This window comes from Rana temporaria, chromosome 4 (genome assembly GCF_905171775.1).
Source record: "Rana temporaria chromosome 4, aRanTem1.1, whole genome shotgun sequence".
In the NCBI taxonomy this organism is placed as follows: Eukaryota; Metazoa; Chordata; class Amphibia; order Anura; family Ranidae; genus Rana; species Rana temporaria.
In genome coordinates this window covers 205,484,337-205,504,392 of record NC_053492.1, presented here as the reverse complement: position 1 = coordinate 205,504,392, position 20,056 = coordinate 205,484,337, and the positions used below count along the sequence as shown (strand labels likewise).

Here is a 20,056-nt window from a genome sequence, read left to right as displayed (position 1 = left end):
CCTTTAATTCTTTTTAAAGCAGACAAACAGGGAAAGACGATTCCTGATTGGGTAATAACTGATAAGGGTTCCTGTGATCATATAGTATAATAATAATGAATGCTGTGTTGGCCTGCAGTGTGCCATACACTGCACTAGACATGTCATTGTCAGCACATAGAGGTGACCCGCATCCAGGTAATAAAATGGAAATGAAATAAAAAAGAACGATGTAAATAAGAGGTCCGGATCATGTGTTCTATGACGATGTATGCAAATGGGCTCGGTGCCCGTCCATCAGAGCCCAGCGAGGTAGGAAGTCCCCGGACCCCAGCCTAGGATATACTCCTCCCCAGGATTCCGCCCGCCCGGTCCTCTTCTCTGGGGTTTGTTTCTGTGAAGTTGATTCCTTGTTTGCTGCAGTGTCATTGTTATTCCGCACTCGCTTCCTGATGTCACACACCCCCCTCCCATGACGTCACCTGGACATTGCTTCCCTTTATGATGTAGAATCTCTTAGAGACTCCTCAGACGTCTACAGAAGGAGCTGGGGAAGCGCAGATAACGCCGATCGCATCGAAGCCAGACCTGTCTCTCCATTTTCCATCTCTATCATCTTCTCCAGGATCCCAGGCAGCCGTCTACATCAGGATCCCCCAGCAGAGACCTACATCCACATCTCCGTGCTGCGAGACTTGGAGCTGGTACTGTCACCATGTCTGAGATTCTCCCCTACAGTGAGGATAAGATGGGGCACTATGGCTCAGACACCGAGGTGGGGCAGATCTCCTTCAGCTGCCGTCTTCAGGACACCAGCACCTTTTATGGGGGCAACCAGCAGAAAAGACCCCCAAAACTGGGACAGATCGGAAGAGCAAAGAGAGGTAAGCAGATGAGGCTTTCGGGGTTCTATCAGTCCCATACATCTACTCCACTAGATGTAACCCTGTATCTACATCCCAACACTTGCCTTCATCCCAGCCTTTCATCTCTCACTTCCCTGGGGTGGTCTATCTCAACCTTCTTCAACCCCCCTGATCAGTATTCCATTGTTCATCAAGGATCCCCTATCATCCAGGATCTGTGTTCCCCAAAATCTGGGATCTCTCATGGTTTCTTCTAGATATCCATCCTTCATGGATGGTCCTCTCTTCTATCTATAATGTCACATCTGCCAATCTCCATCAGTCTTCCATCCGCTATCTATGCACCATTCAATATTCTCTCTCTGCCAACCACGATCCCCATAATCTTCTACCCTCAACCAGTCACCCATTCTCATTATTTACATGCTTCCTTTAATGATCTCTCCTCCTTCTATGATCCCCACAATCTACCATAGTCTCTAATTCTCAATATATGCTCCATTTAATGCTCTCTCCTCCTTCTATGATCCCCACAATCTACCATAGTCCCTAATTCTCAATATATGCTCCCTTTAATGATCTCTCCTTCTATGATCCCCACAATCTACCATAGTCTCTAATTCTCAATATATGCTCCCTTTAATGCTCTCTCCTCCTTCTATGATCCCCACAATCTACCATAGTCTCTAATTCTCAATATATGCTCCATTTAATGCTCTCTCCTCCTTCTATGATCCCCACAATCTACCATAGTCCCTAATTCTCAATATATGCTCCCTTTAATGATCTCTCCTTCTATGATCCCCACAATCTACCATAGTCTCTAATTCTCAATATATGCTCCCTTTAATGCTCTCTCCTCCTTCTATGATCCCCACAATCTACCATAGTCTCTAATTCTCAATATATGCTCCATTTAATGCTCTCTCCTCCTTCTATGATCCCCACAATCTACCATAGTCCCTAATTCTCAATATATGCTCCCTTTAATGATCTCTCCTTCTATGATCCCCACAATCTACCATAGTCTCTAATTCTCAATATATGCTCCCTTTAATGCTCTCTCCTCCTTCTATGATCCCCACAATCTACCATAGTCTCTAATTCTCAATATATGCTCCCTTTAATGATCTCTCCTCCTTCTATGATCCCCACAATCTACCATAGTCTCTAATTCTCAATATATGCTCCCTTTAATGATCTCCCCTGCTATGATCCCCACAATCTACCATAGTCTCTAATTCTCAATATATGATCCCCATAATCTACCATCCTCATCCTCAATCAGTCTCCCATTCTCAGTATATGCACCATTCAATACTCTCGCTTTCATCAATGATCCCCATAATCTACCATCCGTCATCTGTCTTCCATTCTCTGAATATGCTCCCTTTTAATCCCTTATTTTCCATTTATGAGCCCCACAATTCACCATCCTCAATTAGTCTTGCATATTCTATTTATGCTCCCATCAATCCTTTCTCTTCCCTTTATGATGCCCACAATCTACCATCCTGCATCAGTCTCCCATCCTCTACAAATGCCCCCCTCAAAATGCTCTCTTTCATCTATGATCCCCACCATCTACCATTATCTATTAGTCTCCTTTGCTCTATATATGTACCAATTTTCTTCCATATGTGACCCCCACAGCCTGCCATCCTTCATACGTCTTCCATCCACTATAAACGCCCCCCTTAAACCCTTGTTTTCCATCTATAATCCCACAATCTGACTCTTTCCCTATACATATATATTATATATGCTTCCCTGAACCCTCTCTTTTCCAATTATGATACCCATAATCTATATTCTCCATCAATCTCTTCAGTCTCCCATCGTCTATGTATGCTCCCATCAAACTATCTATGATCTCCACAATCTACTATCCTTTATTCATACACCCCCCCCCCCCTTCCCAAGTCTTCCATCCTCTACATAGGCTTCCCTCAATATTTTTTCATCTATAATACCAATAATCTACCATCTAGCCAGTGAATAGCTGTGTTTCCCCCCAATATTCCCTCTTCCTCTAACTGAGAATAAACCATCTTCTGTATATGCTCCCCTGATTATTCCATGTTCCATCTGTGATCCCATAACCTTCCATCCTCCATCAATCTCCTTAGTCTTCCATCCTGTAAATATGCTCACATCAAAATGTTATTTTCCTTCTATGATCTCATAACCTTCCTTTCTCTATCTGGACCTCTACCCTCCATCCTCTATATATGCCCCCCTCATGTTTCTATGCTTTATCTATAATTCCTCATATTCTGCTACATATAGAACCCTTAAACCTACCATCCTCCATCAGTCCCTCCTGCCTTCCATCACATATATATATATACAGTACTTCCTTCAATCTTCTTTAATTTTTCTAAAAAAAAAAAAAAAAAACAGTTTACCATCCTCCAATAATGCCTGTGGTTTCCCATTTGCCACCTATGCTCCCCATAATCGCCCATACTTCACCTTTCTCTGTCAATCCTCATCCTTATTTATACTCTTGTCATTGTCCATTATTTCAGTTCTTCAATCACCCTTCTTATGTTCAATGAGTCATCCATGCTTCCTCCTGCCACCCATCCTCCAACTCTGCCCCCATGTTAATACCCATGTCTACTCCCCTCATTCCCAATTTTTCCATAAACCACCCATTGGATTTCCCTCCACTTCTCTTCCCAATATGTTCTTTAATTCGTTTTTTTTTTTTTTGGTGTTCCTGCTTTTTCTTTTTTTTCTTTCGCCAAAATGAAGCATTGCACATTTCCAAGTTGTATGTGTGGTTATTTTTCTGTCCATCTTCCTGGCTGCATGAAGCAGACTGGTCTGTCCACTTTGTGTCTGTGGGTGTAAGTGATTTCATTATGTAGAGTGTGTGACTTCATTAAAGAAGCTCTGCTACTTTTCTCTGGACAGATTAGATATATTTACAAAGGAAATCTATATTTAGATGCAACCTGCCTGTTAGGGAGGTAATTCCACACATTTACATGTGTAAAGGAGAAAAGTGTACATCATTCAATATGTGTGCCTAGCTAGTATCTATAGACTCCATACAAGTTTATGGGTCTGTAGGTGCAAACTGCATTCATCGGAGGGAAACATAGCAACACAGAGCATTGGGACAGGCTAGCCAGGTAAATGCAATGAGATTATTCCAAAATATTAAGATGAATGAGATAAGTAAGCAGACGTATTTTTAGGGAAACGTACCCCAAGTATGCAGGACATGTCTGATGCCTGGTGCCACCCATTGCTTCCACCTGGAGGTAGATTTCCATTTATCTTCAGAAGAATTTCCATAAACTGCAAACCTCTATATATGGAAGCCTTATAAAATGAATAGATTATAAAATTACTAGCAGACACAGGATTTAGAATGTGCAATTTGAGTTTATGCATATACTATACATATTTGTAAAGATCTTATTAGATCAATGACAGATCCATTTTATTTAATTACATGTACACGTCTCTGTTAAAAAAAAAATCACCATCTCTGAATCATCATGATGTCATAGAATTGTCTCTCAGTCCAGATCCCCAGACTGCATGATTGCTGGCAGGTCACACAGGGTTGATCAGCATCAGTCACTATGAATGGTGTGACTTGTGACCATAGCTATTACAACATTCTGCTGTCAGCTACATACTAGAGCAACCTATTGTTTTCTAAATCCCAGCACTCCAGCCTGATGCATACAGGTACATTAACATGTTGAGCCTTGTACAGAAAGATCTCCATCCCTTATGCTGGGATATTCCCTATGTTACATCTTGGCTGCTGGACAAGCTGCTGTCCAAGGTGCTGAAATCACTGCTGCAGCATACATGTGCGTAGTGTTCTATCCAAACCCTGTGTGAGTCAACTGCTTGTATTGATCTGTTTATTTGGGCTGACAGAGCTTGAGAGATGGTTTTTTGTTTTGTTTTTTTCAAATGCAATTTTGTAAAGCTTTTTTCTTATCTTTTGTGCATTTTAATAGAATTAAAAAACGTTGGGGGAACATTTTTTTATCATAAATATAGTGTATGGATTAGGTGGTAATACTGCTTCATTTGCCCTTAATTATAACAAATCTAGGACATTTATTTAGGTGATCAGAATTAAGAACAAAGCTGTTACAATTGTTAAAAATATCATGTTAGGCTACAGTTTTTTTTTGCAGTGGCGAGGCTTTGCAAATTTTGTGGCAAAGTTTTTTTGCCCCGTTTACTTAAGGCCAGATTTTTAATAGAAGGTTTAATTAAGATTTTGTATTTCTTTACAAAAACACAATATATATATATATATATAAAAAAAAAAATCTGCCTTTTTCCAGAGCATGAGCTTTAAAGTGAGTGAATGTTTGCAGCACTGACATTATTTTATGGTAACTGATAACAACGTAACACATTTTATCTAGCTATATCTATCTTTAACAAAATTTGTGTACAATTATTTTGCCCCCAGCTCAAAATATGGTAGCTTTAAAGTGATATTAAACCCAAAACGAAAAAATTGAATATATCGCAGATTACTAATTCTTAGATGTCGAAGCTGCATTTGTTTTCTTTTCTGGGCTTTTTATTTTTCATTTTTTTATTTTATTTTATTTTTATTTTATCTTTTATTTTCACCTAGTGATCCAGCCAGTATTTTTCAACTTCATTGAACAAAACAAGCTAACCAGTTAAAGTGGCAGTTAGAAGGTTAGGACAAACCATTTAGCACTGACAGGGGTGCTTAGAATGGTTAGCTTCTATTCATATAAGTAAAACCTTTATCCAAAAAGGAAAAAAAATGCTTTAACTGCTTAAAAAGTGTTAGCTGGAGTTTTCGGTTGAAATTTGTTAGACAAGTCCATTTAAATCTGTTAGGACATCTAATGCCGCGTACACACAATCAGGCTTTTGCCCGGCCAAATCACATCGGAATTCCATCGTAGAAAAATAGAACATGTTCTATATCTAAACTCCGATGGATTTAATCGGAATTTCCGATTAAAAAACTCAGATGGGGCTACACATGATCGGAATATCCGATGGAAAAAGTCCGTCTGACTTTTTCCATCGGAAATTCCGATTGCGTGTACAAGGCATAACACTACCTTTTCCGCAGACTGACAATGTTCCTTTCCAAGGGTGTCTCCATTTCTCCTCCATCCAGAGCAGACACACCGTAAGGTCCCCAACTGTTTCCCCTTAAGCTGCCAAGGAAGCAAATAGAGTTGTACATATGCCATGGCTCCATTGCTCCTCCATCCAGAATGCAGAGGCTCGTTAACATGTGCTGCTAACATAGCATTTGCCAGGCAGTAAAGAGGCAATATGTTGCTTCGTCTTTACCCTCAAAATGCTGCAAAACTATGCCACAACCTTATGTACTGCACACAGTTGCTGCACGACCTCATTCACTTGTGTGGGCCACATTCGGTGGCGGTCCCACCTGCAAAGTGCAACATGTCACAACTGCAAAGCATCATGACTGCAGAATAGGTACAGTCCTTAGTGACTACATTGTTATGTTTAGTGGATGATTGGGGGTGGTAAAACCTGCTGCTTAACTGCTTGTTTTTACTGTCCTCTCCCCGGCTGCTCATGTGAACTAGCCCTAAGACAAAAAAGAGACGATTTAGGGCTCTTTCACACGTCCGTTCAGTTTTTCAGATCAGTTTTTTTTCCATCAGTTGATCCGTTTTCCATCAGTTTTTCGTCAGTTTTTCGTCAGTTTTTGCATCAGTTTTTCCATCCGTTTTTTTTGGGGGGGGGCTTTTTACATAGAAAAACGGATGTTAGCGAAACGGACGCTAGCCCATAGGGAAGCATTGCGGTCCGTTAACGGACGTCCAAAAAACGGACGAACGGAACGGACATGTGAAAGAGCCCTTACTAAAACTGGTGCACACAGAATCTGGTGCAGCTGGGCATAGTAACCAATCAGCTTCCAGGTTTTATTGTCAAAGCGTAATTGAACAGGCTGAAGTTAGAGGCTGATTGGTTACTATGCACAGCTGCACCAGATTCTGCGTACTCTAGTTTTAGTAAATCTCTTCCTAAGTGTGTTACTGGCTGGAACACCATGTGAAAATAAAGGGAAAGAAAAAAGGAATGCAGCCAACACATCCAAGAACTGGAAAGCTGCATTATATTACATTTTTGTTTTTGGGTTTGATACTGCTTTATCAAATAGTTTATTGGTGATCTTGATGGCCATGTGTCTTTTCACCCTACCCATGTTTAGACCTACTCTTATGCACCTTACACACGATTGGGCTTTTGCCCGGCCAAATCACATCGGAATTCCATCGGAGTAAAATAGAACATGTTCTATATCTAAACTCCGATTGGAATTAATCGGAATTTCCAATGAAAAACTCAGATGGGGCTACACATGATCGGAATTTCAGCTGGATTCACACCTATGCATTTTTAGCGCTTTTTGCATTTTGCAGATTTGCACTACAGAACGTGTTCTATAGGAAACCATGTTAAATGGACTGTAGTGCAAATCTGCAAAATGCACTAAAACTGCACAGGTGTGAATCCAGCATTCCAAGCTACTATTAAAAAATGAAGAACAATGATTTCTCTTCTACAGTGGCTTCATGTTTCTTTGCTCCAGTATTCATATATTGAGTTATTTGTGTATGTAGTTAGGAAGATATGTCTGTTTACACGTGTATGCATCATTGTGTTCATATGTGTGTGCATTGCTAGACTACGGCCAGCTGCAGTGTGGGAGTGAATGCACATGTTGTTTTGCTTGCTTTCCTAGGCCTCACCTCCTCCACATCTTGCAACTCCTTGCATCTCATTTCTCACTTTGGTCTCCTGTTATTTTGTTATCCCTCCCTCCTTCCTTCCCTCCCTCCCTTCCTCCCTCCTACTGTCACCTCTCTTGGTGCTCTAGTCTTCTGATCCCCAACCCAATGTCTCTCCCTCTCCTCAGTTGTTATTGAAGATGACAGAATAGACGAGGTGCTGAAGGGGGTGTCGGACAAGTCTCCCTCCGGAGTATAAGGTGTGGAAGTGGTTGCTCTCCAGCGCTCACTCTCCTCCCTGATTTGTAAGCACTTTTGGCTGTGCATGTTTGTGGACATGGAGAAGAAGGAAAGGCTTTGAGGCTGCTGGCAAATCTCCACCCTCCACCTTGATCCAGACCCTCTGCAGGTCTCCTGATGGTGCCATCTGGCTCCCCACTCCACTCAGTCCTCGCCAATGACCTCCAATGTGGAGATATCCATTTCAGCACCTTCCTATTTCCCTTGTCACTGTCCCTCACCCTGGGCTCTGGGGGCAGTGATGAGTCTCAACTCATGTCAAAGCCAACCCTACAGTGCACTGGCTGCTGTTGTCCTTAGTACCTGCCTGTGTGCCAAGAAGGTGCTTGTTGACTGGAGCACCATGGAGTTTGTGCCTATCAACTCCAATCCTTGCCAGGTGCTGCCTCCTCCTCCTGCCTCACAGTGTACACCCCAGGGGCTGTAGGTTGTTAGAAATGCACTTTATTCTGACAATATGTGTCTCTAGTGAAGTAATAATCTTTAGCTGTGTGTGTATTTGTGGACCCACAGGGAACCCACCTGCGCAGCTGTGTTTATATATCTATATATATATTCATGTATGTCATGTGTATATATAGGTATATATAGGTTGAATTGTGATTATTAATACCATATCCCCTCCAGTTCATTAATAAACCAGCATCAGAACAATAATAGACTGGACAACCATCCATTCTTCCCCATTTTGCCCCCCCATGATCAAGATACCAGCAGGTCGGAAGCAGAGCAGCTGGAGGGCGCAGAGCAGGCACAGGCCGTCCTTTTGCTGTCCAAACCCAAGCAAGACTAAGACTTTATTTGCTCCATCTCTTGCATGAGCTTCCGAATTCATCCTGGACCCCCTCCTAAGCACGCTCCTTTTTAAGAGGAACCCTTTACATTTGTATTTTTATAAACAACTCTTTGTTAATAATCTGAATTCTGATATATGCTGGTGACTGTGCAATGTCACATCAGAGACACAGCCACCTTCTGGATGCAGAATGATTGTCAGCCGGCTGGATGGCAGTTTAGGGCAGTCACTGGGGGGTGCCCTTATCAGGTGTTTATGTAACATACTGCTGCCACCACCACGAATGTGTGAAAACTGACCCAGGTGACAGTGACATGCGTACAATCAGTATGTGCTGACAAGATTCACATCAATACGCTGCTTGCTACAAGATGCCTGTTCCATGTCAGCTCTTTCTCTCTAACTAATGTATTATACAGTACATGTTTAAATACAAAAATGCTTTATATCCAGCTAAAATTGTTATATATAGATATATAAATATATATTATATATGTGCTAGCTTTACTTTAGTGCACATGTAGAAATATGCTGCACATTTCATGTATAATAAAAAGTTTACATTCGTAGTCCCTTCTGTAAATATTTGCATTCTGCACATGTAGCAATTTTCAGTTTTACATTCAGAATTTAAAACCAGAGATATGGAATGTTTGCACATATTTCTACCTTGCGCAAGATATTTCATTTATATATAATATAACCTCGTTTGAATCTCTATATCTCCTGTTTTACTGACTAATGTCTGAACTGGCACCTCTGTAGGTCTATTACACCACTCTTCCAGGCGGGCTTAGTTTATAGGCAGAGCTTACTGCATTGAGTGTCTTTGGGCTGAGCACTGCTTTCCACCATGTTTTAGGATCATTCTGTGAATTCTGGTCTTGACATCACCTAGTAGTTGATAGCATTTAAAGTCTTTAAGTATCCTAAAGCTGGTGGAACAGGGCATTTTTTTTACAGTGGATCTGCAGCAGTAATGTGTGTTTTGAAGACTATATGGCCATGGCGTTAGCACCTTATTTATAACTATTTTATATATATAAATCTGTTTACCTTGATTGCATTTTACCAGCAAAACAGTTACCTGTGAATAATTTTGCCTCTTTAAAAAAAAGTAAATTTAATGAGACAATGCCTAACTGGGAACATGTATCTGTTACCATATTTTTCATATTTTTTTAACTAAAAAATGTAGGTTCTTTAGACCAGCTAGCTGTCTGCTTACTTATAACCATACTTACCTATGCCAGATAAAGCAATGATATCCTATTGATAAATCTTTCAATACAACTCTGGTGCTTTATCAAAGGAAATCATAATACATTTGACTGCTGCAGATACCCCAAATTGAATGTTGTTAAGATGTACTGTATTTATTGGCGTATAACATTCACTTTTTTACCCTGAAAATGGAGGGTAAACTGTGCCTGCGTGTTATACGCAGGGGGCTGTGGAAGTTTTTTTTCCTAAAACTTCCCTCTTAAAGCGGTGGTTCACCCTGCAGAACAACATTTTAGCATACAATTCGGCATTGTAGTGCGAGCTACAGTATGCCGGTCTTAATTTTTTTATCGCCGTACTCACAGTGTAATCGTACATAGTAGATTCTGACTGCCCGCGGGGAATGGGCGTTCCTTTCAAGAGGGAGGGTGATTGACGGCCGGCTCTGGCACGTCACGCTCCCCGAAGACAGCCGGAGTAGGTCTCGGCTCTTCACGGCGCCTGCGCACAGGCTATGCGCCGTGTAGAGCCAAGCCTATTTTGGCTATTTCCGGAGAAGAGTGACGCGCCAGAGCCGGCCGTCAATCACCTTCCGTCTGGATTGGAACGCCCATTCCCCCTGGGCAGTCGGAATCTACTATGTACGATTACACTGTGAGTACGGCTCGCGCTACAATGCCGAATTTTAGGCTAGAAGAAAAAAAAAATGTTTTTTTATTTTATAGGGTGAACCCCCGCTTTAAAGTTAGGGTGCGTGTTATACTCCTGTGCGTGTTATACGCCGATAAATACGGTATATATGCAGTGGGGAGAATTTACTAAAACTGGAGCAGACGGAATCTGCAACAGCTGTGCATGACAACCAATCAGCAACTAGCTTTCATTTTCGAAGCTCAACTGAACAAGCTGAATCTAGAGGCTGATTGGTTACTATCCACAGCTGCTCCAAGTCTTGTCTACACTAGTTTTGCTAAATACCCCCCAATGTATAGTACATTATGGTTACAAAATTGCTCCAAGATTTTTCACACTGCGATATTTACAGTGTGATAGCCTCTGTACTGGTACTGTTAGAACTTAAGGAGATACTCAGCCAGGTCAGTGTAGTCACTTGATAAAGGTATGCATATGTCACATATTCTGGTGGTGGCACCTCCATTCTCTGTCTAGAACTGCTGGTGACCATGAAAGTTACCTTTTTAGAACTAACTAAACTGTTTGGTTGAAGAATGTTTTACTGATATTTGCAACCAAGGGATGGTTTCAGGAATCCTTGCAGTCTCTGAATGTGAGATAACAGCTGTTAACCGCCTCTTTTAAGGGACATAATAGTTGTGTTTTTAATTTTGTACCTTTTTTTATTTCTTTTGTTCTTTTTCCTCTTGTTTTTTTATTTATTTATTTATTTATTTATTTATTAAAGCTTCTTGAAACCTTTGCATGGACTTAAGAATTAGTAATAATACACCATTTTCTGAATCCAATAAGGCAATGCTGTGCCATTCTGAGAATGACTCATTGTACATTATTACCATTACAATTGTATTTGGTGAATAAATAAAATAAATAAACATACTTACTGATCACCAGCAAGGTGCAGCTGTGTGTGTTTCTCCTAGGTCTTATGTTTAATTGGCACTTCTGGTCAATTATTAGTTTGATATAAAAAAAAAAAAAAATTAACAGAAGCACATTCAATATTATCTAGCAAATACATCTAGCAAAAATACGTTGTTCAGCGGGCAGGTAGCAGGGCTTCCCCTGGGTTTTTAATAAGCTTTGTTAGTGCTGTAACATTATCTACGAAGATTGGGTTTTCATTGTGTGCTTGATACATGATATGTAGGTATGATACATGATCTATGTATGAAGCTCATGTACATGACCATAAGGGAAAATTTAAGGATATAGTAGAGGCTAGGTTGGAAAGAAATGTGTTAAATGGCTACAAAAGTAGATCTGGATTATATATTAATATTGTTATTAAACAAAAAATATATAAATTGCTGCGCAACACTGTTGTGTCTCAGAATTATTACCCCTAATTGGCTACTGTAAGTGCTCCAATAATAAATTAAATAAGTAAATAACACTATAAATCAACAAAAATGCTCACAACAGCCAATCTCACTGTTGCATTAAATTAATAATGATACGTGCATCCATTAACATTGATGACTAATAATAATACAAATCACATAAGCATGTCCGTCACATAAGTCTATTCAATTGTGCATTCTCCAAAATGATGAAAAATACTTCATTAATCCTGTGCTGGACATATTCATGTCATTTGGATAAGTGTTATTGTCATTCATGAATGTAAATGGGTGCCGTATTATTATTTGATGAATGCAGTGAGATTGGTTGTTTTGAGCACTTTTGTTGATTTATAGTAGTGTTATTTACTTATTATTTCATTTATTATTGCAGCACTCACAATAGTCAATTAGGGGTAATAACGTTGAGACACAAAGGTGTTGCGCAGCAATTTATATTTTTTTGTTGCGTTAATATTGATGTGGGAACACATTATACTGCGAGCAGCAACAACTTAACAGAGGTCAAGTCTTTACTAGTAGGGGTGTACAGAGAATAATTCCACTTATTCTCTGTATTATTATTGGTACATTGAACTCCAGCCCAAACTTTTAAGTTTTGAAAAGTGTTAAAGAGCTAGAACTTTTTAAGATCTGTATTTATCTCTCCTTATTAGGGAGAATGGGGTGATACAGTAATTTCCCATTTTATAGTATAACTTATGAATAATATAACAATCTGGAATACCTTCACACACTAAATTAGTAAGTTGTACTTCTTCTCTTGTCCAAAAAGTTATGGGCCAAAAGCAATGGCTTTCCATACGGGTGTTTCAAAGGAATTTATTAAATGAAAAATAGAGGTGTACTGTAAATCATTGTTGGGCTTTTCACCTTTTTTTTTTTTTTTTTTACATATGCACCAATTTTTTTAGTTTTTGTTTTTCCTTTTTCTTTTAAGCAGACACATTACTGGACAGGACTGAAAAAGGTTTTGGTATAAGAAGTAAAGAGTTTCTGTTGAGGAATTTTAACAGGGCCCTTTAGCATTTTAGTCTGTGGTACAAGTAAAGTGCTAAATTGAGGATTTATACAATTTTAAAAGTAATCCATCAGATACATGTATTCCTCATGCACACAGGACACTTTTTAACTCTCCTAGAAGCCAACAGGGTTTTTGCAGAAAAAATAAAGCAGGCATGTCCAAAGTCCGGCCTGGGGGCGAATTGCGGTCCCTGTTCCAGTTTAATGTGGCCCCCCTGGTAATTTGGATATATACTGTATTTATCGGCGCTGCCTCGGAGGGGACAGGGAGAGGGGGATCGAGTGCTGTCAAATTACATACAGGAGAATCTTCTGTTTACTCAGTGACATCTGTAATAGGAAGTCCCGTCTCCTGGGCTGCCATTGGACGACTCCTCTGTCTATCATAGGAGGCAGGAGAAATTGTATTAAAGAGGCTGCTGTGTAAACAGGAGATTCTCCTGTATGTAATCTGTTGGTGCTCATCCCGTCCCCCCCTTCCCTCCGAGGCTGCAGATGGACATCGATCAGGCTGCATTCATGGCAATGGAGAGGCTCCATTCATGGCAATGGAGAGGCTGCATTCATGGCAATGGAGAGGCTGCATTCATGGCAATGGCGAGGCTGCAGATGGGCACTGATTAGGCTGCTTTGCTGGGCAATGACCCTTATTTTGCTTCACAGTTTTTTATTGACATTTTTTTTCCCTGAAACTTCCCTCCTAAAGTGAAGGTGTGTGTTATACGCCGATAAATACGGTATATCCAAATAACACCCCCACGCTCATCTCTTCACCACACACAGCCACAAAGGCAAGAGAATTTGTGTTGGGCAGTGCATTAGTGCTCGAACGAACACACTTAGACCAAATTTTAATGGTTCAAAGAATGTCAGGCAAAATGGTCAGCCCTTACGCAATGTTCACTTCATCAAATCTGGCCCTCTTTGAAAAAAGTTTGGACACCCCTGGTCTAAAGCTTTTACAGGCGTCAAGCTTTTGGTCGTTAATTAATTTCATAGGCCAGAATTTATTTTTATTTTGGCCATTGAAATTATTTAATGCTCAAACACTAGTGTTTAGGGGCTTTTAGCAGCTTCTAGCAGCTTCTATCAGCTTTTAGCAGCGTCAAGCGTTTTTTTCTGCCCAAACTCTGCTGCTCCTGGATGCACTGGCAATGGGGATTTTTTTTCTGCCTCTAAAAGCCTCAAAAAGCTCCTGCCACTAAACCAGGGGTCCTCAAACGATGGCCCTCCAGTTGTTCAGGAACTACAATTCCCATCATGCCTAGTCATGTCTGTGAAAGTCAGAGTTTTACAATGCCTCATGGGACTTGTAGTTCCGCAACAGCTGGAGGGCCGTAGTTTGAAGATCCCTGCACTAAACACTGCAAAATTCTATGTGTGCAAGGACACATAGGCTAACATGGAGGGGCGTTTAGAGGCAAGAAAAAAAAAACACCAGATGCCCCTAGAAGCAGATGTAAACCCCACCAGTGTGCAAGAGGCCTTATAGAGTGGTCTAGAAAATATAAACTAACATTGTTTTGCCTATCACTGGTGGTGCTGCTTCTTCCTTTCAGAAATACTATGTTTTTTTACTTGGTTTTAGGGCCCATCTTACAGAACCAAATTTTTCTGTGATTGTAAACTTGGATTTTGCTGAATATCTGTCTTTGATGTTTTAAAGGCTTAATTTTGCCAGCATTCACACAAACTGCTTAAAGTGGAGGTTCACCCAAAAAATCAATTTTTAACATTAGATTGAGGCTAATTACTGGAGGCAGAATCAGGTGTTTTTTTTTTTAAATCAATGCAGTACTTACCGTTTTAGAGATAGATGTTCTCCGCCGCTTCTGGGTATGGGCTGCGGGACTGGGCGTTCCTATTTGATTGACAGCCTTCCGACCGACGAATACAGCGCGTCACCAGTTTCCGAAAGTAGCCGAACGTCGGTGCACAGGCGCCGTATAGAGCCGCACCGACGTTCGGCAACTCGTGATACGCTGTATGTGACCGTCGGAAGGCTGTCAATCAAATAGGAACGCCCAGTCCCGAAGACCATACCCGGAAGTGGCGGAGAACATCTATCTCTAAAACGGTAAGTACTGCATTGATTTTACAAAAAACACCCGATTCTGCCTCCAGTAATTAGCCTCAATCTAATGTTAAAAAATTTTTTGGGGTGAACCCCCCGCTTTAAGCCACTAAGTTCAGCATATAGGAAACTTAACTTGTGCCAGACCATTTTTTTTACTTTTTGGATATATTTTTTAATCGCAAGATGGGCCATATTCCACCCATTTGGCCTTATGATTGCAGGATTGACTTGATCCTGAGATCCAACATTCCTAAAGGTCAAGTTTAGTCTTCCTGAAACCCAGGTGATGTTAAAGGACATCACAGAAAATCTTTTAAAGGGGTTTATCCATAAATCCTCATACTGGAGTGGGGTTCTTGTTTGTTAGAAAAAAAAGACAGTTCACTCTGTCCATGCATGGATTACTATGGGCTGAATGCTATCGTTAATAAAAACCAATACCCACTGCTGGTAATTACTGAACTGTTTGATCATCTCCCAGGGAAAAATATTTTCACAAACCTTTGTGGTACCTACAATCTGATTTTGATAAAAAAAAGAAATGAGTGGAAAACTGCATTAAACACCAGGGACATACACTATGAATAGACAGTGAGGCGATTTAGTTCGCATGAGTAGCGCTATACAAGTCATTCATTCATTCATACCCATTGGCCTTTGTTTTTCCTCACCAATTTTCCAATACTTTGTTCATAAAATCTTCCATGGCCTTCTTTATGTCCATGTAGTCATCTATCTTGACAAAATAATCTTTCCCCTGGATCTTCTCACTGACCGACATCAGACACATTGAATACATTGTGAGGCCCATTGGTCTTTGTTATGCCCCACCAGTTTTCCAATATTTTGTTCATAAGATCTTATGTGACCTCCTTTATGTCTATGTAGTCATTTACCTTGAGATACTAATCTTTCCCCTGGATCTTTCCATTTACCAACATCATGTCTGCACAGTCCTACAACATCTTTGTAACAATGGGCTGTACACCAAAGTGAAAAAATGCCTCTTCAGGTGGCCACAAGTTCTTTTTCTGCGCTAAATGTTATGCAAGGATGATCTTTTAATAGACCCTTAGTAGGTCACTGTGATCTCCAACTACTGAGCACTTTCTGAATTATCAGCATTTCCTAAACAATTTTTCTGTACTTGTTACATCAGTTGCGGCCTTTACTCAGGATACCAATCCCAAGACCACTAGCCTTCCTTTCCGATCCTGCTCTCTTAAGGCTGGACAAGTCCTTCTCCATAGAAGTTGATACTTCTTCTGTGGGCTATTCTATTCCAGTCACCCAGTGTGGATAACAAAAACAAAAAAGAAATGGCGCACGCAAGAAAAACCGCACCACCAAAGGAATATATTATTACAATGATATGGAAGAGTCCAGCATAAATATCTAAAGCCCAAACTCAAAAGCCTATGATACTCATGTCAGGTGGCCCAAGAGTTGAAGCAATCTCGGTGAAAGTGAAAAGAAAGAGAAGGGGGGAGAGACTTCAAATTGTAGTATTAGGACATGTTTTATTATAAAATCAAAAATGACAGGTCAGATAATAAAATAGAAAAACAAGCTCTTCATGATTATACAGTCTCCGGCATCTCTATTCCGTGTGTGTCTCTCTGCTAATGATCCCCATATAGTGTGTGGCTCCTGCACTGACAGATAGTACTTGGTTCTGGGATTACGCTGGAATGCACTGGCCTCACCAGGTGGGTATGACATCACCATATTAGGGCAGCAGAGTGTGGCTATGTGTTTTGGAGTATGCTCACTCCTTTATCAAGCCATAGCAGGAACAAGAAGAGTCTAAAATGTTATCGTAGCTGGGGAACGTTTAATGGCAAGGTCCAACAATACTCAAATTGTGAGCTTCTCACCATTAACCCACTTAAGGACGGCCCTACCTACATATACTGTGTCAGGGCAGCCCTTAAGTGCAAAATCACGTACCTGTATGTTATTTATTTCACTGGCTCTGGAGCCACACTCTTGCTGTGAATGGACACCACAAGAGACAATCGGCGGGTCCGGTAGCCGCGATGGTCACTGGCCAGCCGTGAACATTTGCTGAAGAGACAGAACGGCAGTTTGCCTTTGTAAACAAGGCAGACCGTCTGTCAGACAGGAAGAGAAAGATCTGCGATTCCTGCTAATTATCGTCATGTATACAGTGAAAGTGCATTTTCTTTTAGCACTGATCACTGTATTAGTGTCACTGGTCCCCAAAAAGTGTCACTAAGCCTAGGTACACACTGGGCTGCGGGAGTGAAACCGTGCGAGTTTAGCTGAACTCGCACAATTTCACTCCCGCTGGCAGTCCCAATTTCGGCCGCGATTTCAGAGACATCTGTGCAGGTTTCTGCACAGATATCAATGTAAATCGCAGCCCGAAATCGCAATAAGTAGTACAGGAACTACTTTTTGAAATCGGTGCAGCGCCGCAGATGCGGCGTCGCATCGATTAGGACGGTGCCATTGCCGACAATTGCCGGCAAATGCCGTCAATTTGAGATGCGATTTGACATCTCAAATCGTACTAGTGTGAACCAGGCCTTAGTGTCAGATTTGTCCGGCGCAATGTCGCAGTACCCCTAAAAATTGCAGATCCTGCCAGTTCTAGTAAAAACAATAAAAAAAATAAAAAGTCCATAAATCTATCCCATAGTTTGTAGACGCTATAACTTTTGCGCAAACCAATCAAGATACATTTATTGGGATTTTTTTTTTACCAAAAATATGTAGCAGAATACAAATAGGCCTAAACTGATGAAAAAAATTGATGTTTTACATTTTTTATTGGATGTGTTTTATAGCATAAATTGTCAGCCTTTTTTTGTTTATAGCGCACAAAATAAAAACCACAGAGGTGATCAAATACCACCAAAAGAAATCTCTATTTGTGGGGAAAAAGGACATCAATTTTATTTGGGAATAGCGTTGCATGACCGAACAATTGTCAGTTAAAGTAACGCAGTGCTGTATCGTAAAAAATGGCCTGGTCAGGAAGGGGGTAAGACCTTCTGGAGCTGAGTGGTTAAAATTGCCTTGAAAAAGTGGTGATACCTTGTAAAGTTACCTCAATTGATTACAATCTTTACAGACAATAAGAACTGCATGTCGCTTGAATAGAGAAGCTTGATGGTTTTTGTTCTTTTACTAATTGGATTTTGTTATTACCTTCAAACACAGTACAGCCAATTCAAGAGCAGATGCTTTGCCCCCTTCATTTGATTAGCAAGATTCCGAATCTCCCTCTGAGACAGAGTTTATCATTCCTCTCATCCTGGTTCTGGCTTACATACGTGAGTCCTTCGCCCTTCTGGGTAGAACTTTCATAACTGTACTCAAAAATAAACTACTATGCTGGGCCCAAAATTCCAAGGTTTCTAGACAATCAGGTGTCCACAAAACCTACTTGTTTGTTTCCCGCCTTAATTGGTGACTGGGCCTTTACAGGGATGTAGAGGAGTAATAAAGGTCTGCATTTTCTGTCCCCTATTCCCAAAGAACCCTGGTGCCATATCTCCATGAGTTTTATCACTGATTCATCTCCATCAAAGGGGAATACGATAGTCTGGATAGCAGTAGACAGATTTTTTAAATGACATATTTTATAGCTCTCCCTACAGTGCATTCAGCAGCAGGTTTGGTACCGTTCTTTATTTGGAAGATCTTCCAACTCCATGGTATACCAGCCAGCATAGGGGTAAATTTACTAAAGGCAAATAGGACTGTGTACTTTGCAAGTGCAGTTGCACTCATTTTCCACAGAGTGAATTGTAAAGAATATCCAATCAAGTGCAGGGGAAATAATTAAAAAAACAGCATTTTTGCTTTCACATGATTGCGTGATGGAAATCAGCAGAGCTTCACCACATGTACTAAGCTCTAGGGAAATTGTGTATTTTGCAAATGCAGTTGCACTAGTCAATTTGCCTTTAGTAAATCAACTCCTTGTGCCTTACTGCAGGATCAAGTGTACATTATGTTGCTGGATGAGCCTCTATAATTCCTTGGACAGATTTATAGTTCTCTTTGGACTACCATCCAAAATCCAACAAGCAGAGAAATAACCAGTCTCTTGAACATTTCTTTAGAGCCTGGACAACTAGGTTGCCCTTCTCTCTTAGGAAGAGTTTAATTGTAATAATCACCATAATGTCAATAACTAATAATCCCAGTTTTATTTTTATAGCAAGCACCCTTGACAGAACTTGCCCATGCCATGTACTCCTGAGATTCTTTCACCAGATGCCATGCAGAACAACATGAAACATATCTGGTTTTAGGTCCAGAATCAGCTTGAGCAATCTGCAGCTAGACCCAAGAAACTTGCTGACTGGCATTGGCAAGCCACAAAGAATATCCATCTCAAACTCCCCACTAGGGATGAGCTCCGGCGTGTTCACACAGTCCACGTGCAGAGCCCGTCAGGAAGTCTGCACGGCGCTGCGCTAATCACAGGCAGGGAGACATATTCCCAATGCTCAGCTGCAGAGATCGGGAAATGTCTCCCTGCCTGTGGTTAGCGCAGCGCCGCGCAGACTTCCTGGCGGGCTCTGCACGTGGACATGTGCGAACACGCGGGAGCTCATCCCTAGTTCCAACTATGAAGTTTGACCTACATTACATTGGGGCTTATGTTCTCTCTGAATGAATCAACTTGGTTTTCTACAGACTTAGTAGACTTTTACAGACTTAAGAGCCGGTTCACACAGTGGCGGTCCGAAGTAGTCAATGGAACCGTTCTAATAGACTTAGAAAAAGCTTCCTGTACGACTTTGGGGGCGACTCGGGGCGACTTGCATTGACTTCAATACAGAAGTCATTTTGCAAGTTGCCTCTGAAGTCGCCTTGAGATCGCCTTGCCGAGTCGCCCCCAAAGTCGTGCCGCCTGTGTGTGAACCGCCTCTAACTGAACAATTTGAGCTTAGAAGCTATTTGTTTATCATGCACAGCTGCAGCAGAATCTGTATGCACCA

The 20,056-nt window shown here is 40.9% G+C and overlaps 1 protein-coding gene across 1 annotated transcript; it reads left to right on the top strand.

Annotated features, from left to right (window-relative positions):
• The first annotated feature begins 298 nt into the window (after positions 1 to 298).
• Positions 299 to 8,536, top strand: CAMK2N2 (calcium/calmodulin dependent protein kinase II inhibitor 2). Its single transcript, XM_040349768.1, has 2 exons — positions 299 to 863; positions 7,783 to 8,536. The coding sequence occupies exons 1-2, from the start codon at positions 695 to 697 to the stop codon at positions 7,851 to 7,853; spliced, it is 240 nt and encodes a 79-aa protein (XP_040205702.1). The 5' UTR covers positions 299 to 694; the 3' UTR covers positions 7,854 to 8,536.
• The last annotated feature ends 11,520 nt before the right edge of the window (positions 8,537 to 20,056 follow it).

Bases quoted from the DNA above. Each gene is read 5' to 3' on its own strand.
- CAMK2N2 (XM_040349768.1), top strand. From the start codon at position 695: ATGTCTGAGATTCTCCCCTACAGTGAGGATAAGATGGGGCACTATGGC. The intron at 864-7,782 runs GTAAGCAGATGA...CCCTCTCCTCAG, and splicing joins GATCGGAAGAGCAAAGAGAG to TTGTTATTGAAGATGACAGA.